The following is a 12,639-nucleotide window of genomic DNA, read 5'->3' as shown; positions in this document are numbered from 1 at the left end:
TCAGTCCTTTTATAGCCTGGGGACATTTGCCATTGAAAGAAAGCTGATGGGTTTGATTTTCCTGAAAGAGATACTTTGCACTGACCTCTGGCCCCATTAGATACTTTGGTCATTGCCCATTCACTGTAATGGGTGCAATAAATTTGTTTTAATTTAGGACATTATCAAGTAGGGAATATTGACAAAGACAAAACAATGTTTTGAAAAGAGCCAGGATGAAATCATGAATAAATAAATATGTTGAATTTAGCTGATAAATTAACAAAGGTTTATTCATAAGAGTCTGACTAGACTATTTCAAAGTTAGGCCAAAGGTGATTCCATTTCTAATAGAAATGTCGTCTTTCTCTTTAGGCCAGAGGAAATGTGTGCATCATAGAAAGACATTGCAAAGCGTAGAAAGGCATTTATCCCTTCTGACAGATCTGTTTTAAATAGATCTGTTTTCAGCTAAATGCCAAAAACAGCCCGATGAGTCTCGTAGCCTTTTCTACAGCAGGGCATTTATTTTCTTTGTGTAAATACCTTCATTAGGGATCTCAGCAGGCTGTTTCTCCACCTTTTCTTTGTATGAGTCCTTTAGAGTAGTGTCAAAGCACTGAAATTCTGGTTAAGTATTACCTGTCTGTGTTTCCTTTTGAGTGAAAGAAATGACTCCTAACTTGGATATATTCCTCTTGAGGAAGGGGATAAGGGTGCATATGGCACTGATCCTTACGCTAATATTCTTACACAGGTAACATCATTCGGACAGACAGCAGAAAGAGCCAATAAACCACAAAGCATATTTGCAAAGCTGTGAGGCCTTGGATGGTGTTGTTTTATGCAAAGTCCAAACGGCTAAATCTTCCAGGTTACAGGTAGCCCGAGAGCATTTTTAGCTGCATAAAAACTAATTGGAACAACTTGAATGGAAGAACATTTTGCCTGAAGTCTTTAACCACGCTGGTAACCTAATCGTTTTCTGTTCAACTTAGGGCAGTTTTAGGAAAATGAATCCATGCATGCAGCTTAGGAAACCTTACAAAAGCCAGAGAGTTCGGGAGAATCATAAAAATCTCATTTAGAAAGTTTGGTGTGTGTGTCTCATGTTTTGACATCACTGCTCAGGGACAGGAAAGCCGTAGTTAGATAGGGGAAAGTATAATTTTTTAAAAGGTCTAACAAAGCAAGACAAAAGAAAGCTGATTCTGGTTTCTCTATGATGATGAGGAATATTTCTCCATGAGGAATTTATTGATCACCTTTATATGCAAAGGATCCAAAACTTTGTAACTCATGACTACTTCAGTGAGCTCTCCACATGGTAACACACCAACAGTTTGACATGTGCTGCTGTTAACTGAAGTGTATTTTAGAAGAAAAAGCGTGGACTGGAAGTCTGAAGACCTTTTGATCAAGTTCTGGTTCTGCCTCTTGCTAGCTCTGTAAGTTTATACAGGTTATTCAAACTTCTTGAGCCTGACTTTCCACCTGCATGGAATGAATACTTTCTCAGACACCTCATGGAGGTTTTGGAAAAATTCTTTAAGCTAGTCAATAGAAAAGTATGTGCAAGCTATAAAGCCCTCTGCAAATACAAGAAATTATTTTTATATCACTATGATAGGATAATGCTCTAGGTCATTTTATTTTTATTTGGTTGTTTTAAGTTCACCCTTGCGTGTAGACTACATGCATTTGCTGTAATTCACCAAATCAAAATCCCCAGCTCTGTAAAAGCCACACTTGGAAGAACATGATAAAAACAGTTTCGTTTGGACTGTATGCCCATCTGAAGTCTTCTTTGGAATGTAATTCAGTCAGAAGAAATTATGGCACTAGTAAATATTCTGAGAATTCATGAAATTCCACAGCCCAAACCATGATTCACTGCTTCAGTACCAAAAGCATTTGGAAGCCACAACACTGGCTGCTTCTGAGGCTCTAAATGGGGCCACGTGCACTCACTGTGGCACGGCCTGCTCCCACCACTCAGGAGAGATGGCACTCAAATTCCCTGGAGTCTCTTCAAACAGTATTTTTCTTCCTTCCTCGTGGACCTTCCTTAACAAGGTACCTTTCCTTCCTCGTGGACCTTCCTTAACAATATACCTTTCTGGATTAAGAGATGACATAGTGTTTTAGGGTTTTTCTCCACCCCTCAGGCATTCAACATGAGTATTCTACAAATTTATCTTATATAAAAACTTTGTGAATCAGCGCTGAATTTTCCAGGACCAGCCTTAAACAACCTGTCATTCAAATCCTTAAGGATGGGTTTATGTGAAAGTGATTTCTCCACACTTGCCTTTGCTTCATCTTAGATGGCAGTGTGGTTCTTCCTTTGAAAAAATCACTAAGGGAGATGGTTCCTTCAGGCAACTAGCATGGTTCAGTTACTATATCAAATGAAACGTATATAGACAAAAAGCTACAGGGCTTCCCTGGTGGCACAGTGGTTGAGAGTCCACCTGCCGATGCAGGGGACACGGGTTTGTGCCCCGGGTCTGGGAAGATCCCACATGCCGCAGAGCAGCTGGGCCCGTGAGCCATGGCCGCTGAGCCTGCGCGTTCGGAGCCTGTGCTCCGCAATGGGAGAGGCCACAGCAGTGGGAGGCCCGCGTACCGCAAAAAAAAAAAAAAAGCTACAAACACCAGCTTGAGTAGCAGCAGTAATGTGTAGCCAGGTATGCTGTGGCATGTGTGTGGGACTCAGGCATTCAGCCCTGGCCAAATGTCAGACAGTGCAGATAAGGCAGATAAAAATCTTCTGCCTAAGTGGGAACTGTGTAATCTCACTCTGTCTTTCCAACACATCGGAACTAGTTTCACAAAGTCTACGTGGTTCCCAAAATCCTTCTAAAGCATCATAGAATGTAAGAAATAGAGGTCATGTGACCTCCAGGTGGATACTTGGATTCCTCTGTAGCACCCTGCGTTACCAGATGCTCCAGCCATAGCTTGAATACGTCCAGGGATGGGATGGTACCTCCTTCTAGAACATCTCAATCTATTTTTGGACAATTCTAATTTTAGGAAATGTGGTATTCTGTTTTAACTATTCCCAATGTCTAAGGCTCTACTTAACCTGTGGGGAATGTCACCTATCTGAGGTCTGTATTGGTTCTGAATATTCAACCAGTGGCAATCCCATCTAACCACTGGCAATCCCATCTAACCACTTGTCATCTGGCACAGATCTCCCCTTGTTACTTACAAAGCAATCAGAAGAAACTCTGCCCATTATCTGAATCTAGCTCTATGTTCTAACCTATGGATTTCCCCTTTAAATTTATCCTCACCAAAAAGAAATAAAGCAAATCTAGCATGATTTTTTTCTTACTAAAGCCATGCTAGCTTCTAGTAATCAGAACTTTTTTAAAAGGTACAGAAAAACTCTGTTTTAATATTCCTTTTGGGAGTTTTGCCCATATGTGCATTAACCCACCAGTTTAGCTTGTAAACTAACTCCTGCCTTGAAGAATTGAAGCTATATTTGGGTATATTCTATCTATTCTATCTGCTATATATAGTAACTGAACCTGCTAGTACTTTTCCCATTCTTCACAGTTCCTCTGTATCTTACATATATATTGATTTACTTCTCATTGGATAATATTTTTGCTCAACGTGCTTGTCATGAGTGTCACTATCTCTGCATTCATTTCAGCCAACATAGCCTCATATTTTAGTTTTGAATGTCCTTGTTGTCTCTGCTCAGGGTACATGAGTGACTGCAAACAGGCTATTTTGTGCTGACAAACCATAGTCTGAATGGTGTGCAGACACAAAAATACAAATTGCATGTTTTGGATTTGGGTTTGAACTGGCCTCATTAGCAGCCAATCTACTAGGTAGTCTATACCCATAAAGCATGGATTGAGAAGCAAAAAATAATTTCTGAATTTTGGTTCTGCTCTTCATGCTGGATAAATTATTCATTCCCTAGTGCACCTTTATAAGAGAAAATAGCTGATGATTATGCTTACCTTTACAGATACATCACAGAGCTAATATGAACTATTTAGCCTAAAATAACTGAAACATTTTTAACACTAAAATCAGATATATCAATATAATGTTGTAGTATGCAAAAACTAACCTAAAGACTATCTTGTTCTCTTTAAAAGAGAAAGTTTTATTCCATTCCCATAAAAGGTATACATAAAATTACATTATAATATTATATATCATTCATATATATGCCTATATATGATATATATTATCCTTTTAGCATAAAGAAAGCTACCTAGGTGACCAGGAGTATGAAACACTGAAAAATTGAGTGTTTTCCTTACCTGCCATTAGTTCACATTTACTTTCACTGAATTCATGGGGCAGCTGCATCCTGGAAATGCCTATTTTCACTGACCACAACTTCAGCAAACGGAGGTCCCGGTGTGTCTCTTAAACTCTGGGCTTCTGTGAAACTCCTGGTGAAGTCTGGATACCCGTGGGTTGAGGTAAACTAGTTCCACTGATCAGGGTCTGGTTTCTTCTGCTTTGTTTGACTTGGGTGTGCTTAGCTTCCATCTGTCTGTCATCCTAGAATAGCAGCCAGAGACAGCCTGTGTGTTATCTCTTGGGCAGGAAGTTTAAGTCCCCTGGCATGAATTGCATTCAGCAACTAAATAAATAAGATACCTTGGAGATGGGCTTTTATTCATAGGAAACCAGATAGCCTTTTTGATGATAAAATATTTATTCCCTATTATCCTCTTGTTGCCAGGACTACTGCTTATGGCACGTTTCTTAAGAGGAGCTAGAGTGATAAAGAGGTTATAGGAATTAGTAGGGTAATTTTTATTTTCAAGAAAGTCTTGAATGATATTATATTGCCCAGAACTGAGTGTGATTTGTCATTTAATGTTGATTGAGATCACACCATGTCCCACTTTAAGTCAATACTTCTTCTTTTTAATCATTGTTTTCCTCTAAGCAACAACATTTTCACTTTATAGCTTAAGAAAGTGACCAAACGTAGTCACTTTTAAGGCAGCTAAATGAATTAATCAATGTGAATTCATGTAAGTGTTTAGAAAAATCTAACTACTCAAAATGAACATTTTGTGATAACTTAACTTTATTTAACACAATTTTATTATTTTAACTATTTACAAAGTACCAGCTAAGTCCTATTGGAGACCCAAAGGTGTTAGGGTCTCTGACCTGCAGGAGCATTCTGTTTAGTAGGGTATTAGTATACAAATACAGATCATTCTACACCAAGGCAGACTCTGATAAGCACTGTGCTAGGAGTACAAAGTACTAGAAGGATATGGAATTCTGACTGGGAGTATCCAAGAGGACTTTGAGGAAATGCTGTCTTTGAGTTGGAACTTGACAAATAACAAAAGTAGGTAACATTTATTGAGTGCTTCCTAAATGTCAGCACTGTTCAAAGTACTTTAAACGATTAATTCCTTTAATTCTCTTGATTAACATTATAAGCTAAGTCTGTTATAATTCCCATTTTACAGTTGTACAAACTGAGGCACAGAACAGTTAAATAATTTGCCAAAGGTCATAGAGCTAGTAAGTGATGGAGTGAAGTTTCAAATTCAAGGAGTCTTGCACCAGAATGCTTACTGTCATTCTTAACCATAACACCATACTACTTCCTGTCAGGGAAAAATAAGATGTCACCAAGCAGATTCACAGCAGCAGCTCAGCCACAACCATGGAGAAGGGAAAATTCAGGAATGTTTGGAAAGGCCAAAGTTTATTAGTGTGGCTTGAATGTGGAGAAACAAAAGATGGATTTAGGAATTGTAGACTATAAGATATAAACAGAATGCAAGGAGGTTTGGATTGCAGAAGGTTGGATTTGCAGGTCTGGCCTGAGGAACAGCAGTGGGGAGCAGGGAAGTGCCTGGTCAGATATTTGTCAGAGGAAGACCTTGTGGAGAGGAGGATTGAGTGACTGAAGAGAAGGACATCCTTTAGGGATCTATTAATTAAATCATTAAAAAAACAATTTTTGAGCTTCTCCTATGTGCCAAGCACTGTTCTGAGTGCTGAGCATATAGCAAGGAATAAGGGAGACAAGATACACAAGGCTTCCAATTTCATTGTTTGAAAGAATGTGGAAATAAATGGATGAATAAGCAAGATAATTTTATATAGTCCTGAAAGAAAGAAATAGGTCAATGTGATATAACAGAAAGCGACCATTGGCAGGGGAATGGCCACTTTGGAATGGTGGTCAGAGAAGGCCTCTCTGAGCAGGTGACATTCCAACTGAGGCCTGAATGACAGAGGATCCAGTCATGGGGAAGGAAGTGGAAGGGTTCAGCAAAACAGGATTTGGGTTTATGAAGAAAAGCAGAATTAACAAATGCAAAAGCTCTGGACTGGGAAAGAGATTGGAAGGTTCAAAGGACAGAAAGAACGCCAAAAGAAGTGCTTAGCAGAGATGGGGAGGGATACAAGGCAAGGTTGGAGAGCTAAGCTGGGCCAGCGCCTTGTAGGTTAGGGTAAAGTATTTGTGTTTTATTTTAAATGAACTGGGAAGCAATTGGAAGGTTTTAAGTATGTTTTAAGTAGGTGAATGGCTTACTCTGTTTTATATTTTGAAAAGATCACTCTGGGTTATATATGGAGAATGGATTATAAGGGGACAGAAGTGAAAGCAGGAAAATCAATTAGGAGGCAAATTGCAGAGGTCCAGAAAAGAAAGAGATTATATGGCCTAGACCTTGAAGGAGGAGAGGTGGATGGATTAGGGTTACATTTTGGAGGCAAAGTTAAAAAGATTTGGATTAGGTGCAAGACATGGGAAAAAGAAAGGTACCGATGATGACTCCAAGAATTTTGAACCCACTGAATGGTGTGGTGCCTGTAATGAGCTAGAGAGAACTCTAGAGAGTTCTCTAGAGAACAGGGGGAGTTACGAGTTCTGCTATGGACATGTGGGGCTGTTCAGGGGGTAACTAGGTCGCCTCTTTGAGGATGCTAAAATATGGATGAGAGAGGTGGATACCACAGGAATTACAGTTATACCATTAACTGACAAATGTGACTAGATATCAGGGCGAGGGCTTTGATAACTTCAGGTTTGAGTCTGAAAAGGTAGAAAGGAAGAGATCCCATTAACCAACATGATAGAGTAGGAGAGGTTTGGCAAAGAGAAGGCTTAATGAAAGCCAGGAACCATGAGGAAATTCCCATTTGAATAGTGGACAAAGGTACAGACTTTAGAATCTGAAAGACTTGGGTTTGCATCCTAGGTGAGCCGTTTACCAAACCCGTGTAACAAGTTACCTGGTTGCCTCAGCCTCCGTTTCTAATCTAGAAAATGAGAGAAATGATTTGGTAATGATAAGATAGTGATAAAGAGTAAATGACGGGCTTCCCTGGTGGCGCAGTGGTTGAGAGTCTGCCTGCCGATGCAGGGGACACGGGTTCGTGCCCCAGTCCGGGAAGATCCCACATGCCGCGGAGCAGCTCGGCCCGTGAGCCATGGACGCTGAGGCTGTGCGTCCGGAGCCTGTGCTCCGCAACAGGAGAGGCCACAGCAGTGAGAGGCCTGCGTACCGCAAAAAAAAAAAAAAGAGTAAATGAAATTATATATGTAAATGCTTAATACATAGGAATCATGCAATAAATACTATTATCACTGTCTCTTATAATTACTATTATAATAACAATATAAAAATAGCAATAACTGTTGGGATGTGTTTTATTTCTGTTGATTATTACTAAGATAATAATGTTCTGACTATTAGTTCCTTTTAAGCAAGGCTTGCAAGGATATTAATCCAGATTTGATATTCAACTCTTTTTTTTTGCTATATTTAATCATCAAAACAAATTACAGGGGCTTCCCTGGTGGCGCAGTGGTTGAGAATCTGCCTGCTAATGCAGGGGACACGGGTTCGAGCCCTGGTCTGGGAGGTTCCCACATGCCGCGGAGCAACTGGGCCCGTGAGCCACGGCTACTGAGCCTGCGCGACTGGAGCCCGTGCTCTGCAACAAGAGAGGCTGTGATAGTGAGAGGCCCTCGCACCGCGATGAAGAGTGGCCCCTGCTTGCCACAACTGGAGAAAGCCCTCGCACAGAGACGAAGACCCAACACAGCAAAAATAAATAAATAAATTAATAAACTCCTACCCCCAACATCTTAAAAACAAACAAAACCAAATTACATATTATTTATGTACTTTTCCCAATTTACAGATCAATGCACTAAGGCTCAGAAAGGGTACCATGTGTAAGATTACACAGCAAGGAATTGGAGCCTACCTGGAAGAGCCAGGACTCACGCCTAGATCTGACATGCTCCAAATAATCCTGAACTCTTTCCCAACAAATCACCAGTAAGATAAAAATACCATTGTACCACTTTGCCAGTTCTCTGGGATCTATGCTGAGTGAATAAATTCTGTTTTATAAAAATGTTATTAGCAAATCACCACCGTGGTTTTCACAGTGTCTCATGGAATTTTCCAGTGCTGGACAATGTGCCTCTCAAGGCCTGTCTTTGGAGGACATGAAGAAAAGTCTTCAGTTCTCACCCATTGACAAATATGGTAAGTATACAGATTCGTCAGATTGACTAAGGAAACTACCCCTAGGAAGGCGATGTCTGTTTGATAATGAGGGAGAAAGTATTCTATTTTGTAATAAGTAGAGATGAAGGGTACTTTAAAAATATTATATCATAAAAGTGCAAACTTTGCTCTTGTAAGTCTTGTATAAGTCTACAGTTACCTTTGCATTTAATAATGTGTGCATAAGTGTGTAAGTGTATGTGGAAGTATATGGGAGTGTGTGTGCCCGTGGGAAAAAGTACAGCTCTTTTTTGAAAATAATCTCCTGCATCTCGTGACATTCCAAACACCTTGTTTCCACCTTATTGAGTCTACTACCTTGAAGTCCCATATTGTGCAGGTATAGGGAGGAGGAGAAAACTCCTCCCTACAGGAGGAGATGAATTTCCACAATTACATCATATCCTTGCTAAAGAGGAGTGTTTTCTCTTTAGCAAGTGCCGGAGGGTAAAATGTGAACCCCGCTATTCGCTCAAAAAGCTGGAGAGGAGGTGAGGGTATCACTGATGGGATCTGTTTTGCACAGGTCTATTTTAGAAAGAATTAATAAAGCTCTTTGAAATAGTTAACATAGCTCTGTGCTCGCCCCTGGAAGCCAGAGGATAGGCAGCACCCCTTATCAGCTGCCATATAAATGTGCCAGGCCTGTGGTGTCCTTTCTCCCACCTCTAAGCCTGAGAAGCTCTATATTTAATTGGAATTTTAGTACAATGGGCTCATTTATTCATGGGAACTTCCTTTGACAATATGGAGGACTGAAAAAATGTATGTCAGTTAAAGAGAACAGATTTATTCCAAGGACTGGGTCTGTGGGAGAATAAATTCGGTGGTGTGTGCCTGGTTCTGTGATATAGATGGCAATAGACCCTGCAGCTTTAGAATCCTCACCAATGCACCTCGGCTGCAGAGTATCATACCTAAGGCAATAGGAAGCCTCTAAGAAACGAAGAAGAAAATTGTCCTGGATAGATTCGACAAACTACTTGGGAACGCTAAAGAAAGGAAACTTTGTGCTTCCGACTCCCAGTACGTGTCTAGAATGCAGTCGAGTGCTTTTTATCATCAGCTTTACAACATAATTGGCCAATCCAGTAACGGGGGAAAATGTGCTCTAAGTGTCACATCATCACATTTTTTATAGATATAATATCGTTTTTTCAAACCTTTACAGATGTGACTGCACAACCACAAAATAGAGGGCACCCTTTGAAATGTGTGCTTTGACCAGAAGTCTTTTCTTTCATGGTGGAGTTTCAAGATGAAGCATTTCTTAACGATCTGTTTCTTAAAGGGATAAGACGTTGAGCAGAATTCCTCAAAATGAAGTTAGACAAAAGTGATGCAATGATTTTAAAAAGTAGGGTTTTCCTATGCATATATTGTACCCGGGGTAGAAGAAAACATTAGCATGTCTGAATGGAGTGACAGTCCCAATAGACAAAAAAGATATATTCAATATCTCCCACTAGGAACATCACATCGTATAAGAAAGAACTCTTTAATTGCCCTCCATTTCTACTTCATAAACTAGTTGTGGTATAACAGCAACTTTATGAACTGTTTCTTCCCCACCCACAGAACAGGGCTAGAGAATGAGGATAAAATTAAGTACCTAGCTGTACTTGAGACCTTTCACCCTGAAGTAACAAAACATGTAGACATGGTTCAGTCTTTCCTTAAAGCCTGTGTTCAAATTTCATTTGGTCCCTCTTAAGCTGAGTGACTGCACAGAGTCTGTCCTTCAACTCTGGTGATGATGGTATCAATAATAAATGTCAACATCCATGCCCTGCTGATTTTGCTACCCGTCTCCGAAGGTGAACCCTCCCACACTAGAAGGATGGATGCTCACAATCAGATTTCCGCTGGAGTCCTATGGAGAGAGAGGCATGGAGCATCATAGGCCAGAAAAAGCACATGTGGTACATTAAAAGGTTGATTATAGTAATGAAAGGATTACGTGCTTATTAAAGCATCTGTCTATGCCTGGGATGAAGTTGCAGTTTCAGTCTGGACAAAAGGAAATATCTTTGCTCTAAGGTGTAGATATTTAGTCCGCCCAGAATTAGGATTCAATAATGTGTATCCTGCTTCCCCTAACCTAATCTCAGCTGGCCAGGGCCAGCCCCACTAGCAGGAGAGGACTGGTCACAGCAGCACTGGCAGCAGTGGTGCTGCCTCTCGGGAGAGTATATGTGCTGCCTAAGAGATTTTGACAGAGACCTTTCTTATGAAAATAAATATGCCCATCGAACTGCATATTGCCAGAAGTCTTAATGAAAATGTGGATAGCTGAGTTGGTTCTGAAAACTCGGCTATCAAAGGGAAGCAAAAGCAGCATTAGCTATTGACAAATGTGCCCATTTTCACAGAAACAATGAATGGTTTCCCTACTTGGAATGGAAAGGTAACTGCTTCCCTGCTCATGTCCTGCGTTCTCTAGGACTGTGGCCTGATTCTGAGGCACTAGCTCAATTCTCTGGACACACCCAGGGCTATTGTTTCAATGAGCATCAAATGCCACTAGTATTCAGACCTAAGCACTAAAAATTGGACTTTCAGATAGAAAAAAAACAACCAGAGCCAACCTGTTATAGAGAATACTCTTTCCTTTTCTCTACTGCCATCTCCACCTCCCTTTTCAGCCATCAACGGCTTTGCACTCACTGTGTGTCAGACACTGTGCCACTTGTCTGTGCATCACCAGCCTTATGACCTCTCCCCTCTACAAATGAAGACACAGGCTCAGAAAGGTTAACAAAAGTCGCAGAACTGGTAAGTAGTGGAGGCAGGGCTTAAACCCAGATTCGCCTGACCTGAAGCCCGTACTTTTAGCCATCATGATAAACCACCTTCCTGAACTGTACCCTTCTTTACTCCGAATTCAAAATGTCACCTGGCCAAACACCCATCGCTGATGTTCCTCTGGTCTCAGCTCTCTGTTTTCATTGTAAATTCTGCTTTTGTTTTACAATTGCTTGTCAGCAACTCGTGTCCAAACTCTCTGTTCACATGAGCCAGGAGAGGCTGCTGGGCAGCTGTGCGTTGCACTGGCTGAGGCTGGTTAAGAGAAATGGGGAGATGGGCTGAAAGGCCGATGAGTAACAGCTGAACTTCTTTCCTGATGCAGGCTATGTGTCTGATCCCATGAGCCCGATGCATTTTCACTCTTGCCGGAATTGTGGCAGCTTTGAGGACAGCAGCTGAGAGCATTCCGCATTTACCTAAGGAGAGTTTTCCCCCAGACTGACAGCAACAATTCTAACCATGGCAGCCTTGCTTCCATTTATATTTTACCCTCTAAGGTCTCCTTAAATTGGCTTATTCATACTGGTCCTATTTAATTCCCCACCACAAGTTGGGCTCTGGATTTGTGGCTGAGGAATGAAATGCAAAAGAGCCAAAACAAAATTTATTTGAAGAATTGTTTTTAATTTTGTAAAGGAAAAAATAATTTTATGTTGTTGGTTGGAGATGGGGCCTTAGTCGTTGGTGGGGACTTAACAATTGTTATGTTTTCATAGACTGAATTAAGTAGACGTGTTTGAGAGTCATGTGTTTGATTTCTTAGAATATTGTTCATTTTCTTATCTCATTATGTTACTTAAAGTGTCCAGCCCTGTGATTAAAGGTTCTTTGGTGACATACAAAATTGACTCAGAAGTGTATTTCATTCCAACAAGACTTCTACTGAGTACACCTTTCTTTCAGATATATTGGTAAAAATACGTATTGATCTTCAGATCAAGAAGCTTGCAGAAATACAACACTTATTATTTGGCCTCCTCTCTACATGGTACCTCTGTGCTCTGCTTGGGTGACCTGTTGCTGTCAGCACCGAGGTGTCACAAATGCCATTGGTACCATCATGAAACCGACCCATGCATGCAAAGCTGCCATTCATACCAGGGTCTGGAACAGTGCACTGGGAGGATGGTTGAGGTACCTGCTACCTTCAGAAAAAGAGAAGTCTTCCCTCCACACTCCCAACAAGGAAGACAGGAATGCTTCCACCAACAAAATAGTTTTGCCATTGAAAGACAGACCTGGAAAAAGACAGACAGGAAACCATGAAAATTCAGTGTTATAATTACTGCTATTCACC

General features: G+C 40.7%; 1 protein-coding gene across 1 annotated transcript in view; it reads left to right on the top strand.

The window, feature by feature from the left end:
* Positions 1 to 11,741, top strand: part of TNNI3K (TNNI3 interacting kinase) — a gene marked incomplete at both ends in the record, with an annotated part of 280,506 nt that extends 268,765 nt beyond the window's left edge. Inside the window, 2 exons of the mRNA XM_082669170.1 lie at positions 8,434 to 8,513; positions 11,665 to 11,741. Of these exons, the coding sequence (XP_082525296.1) occupies positions 8,434 to 8,513; positions 11,665 to 11,741 (157 nt within the window). The remainder of the gene's footprint in view (positions 1 to 8,433; positions 8,514 to 11,664) is intronic.
* Between the last annotated feature and the right edge of the window lie 898 nt (positions 11,742 to 12,639).

The sequence above is a fragment of the Grampus griseus genome, assembly GCF_964374135.1.
Source record: "Grampus griseus genome assembly, chromosome: 1".
Classification (NCBI taxonomy): domain Eukaryota; kingdom Metazoa; phylum Chordata; class Mammalia; order Artiodactyla; family Delphinidae; genus Grampus; species Grampus griseus.
Note: the sequence above shows the minus strand (reverse complement) of the source record. Positions and strands in the feature narration are given on the sequence as shown.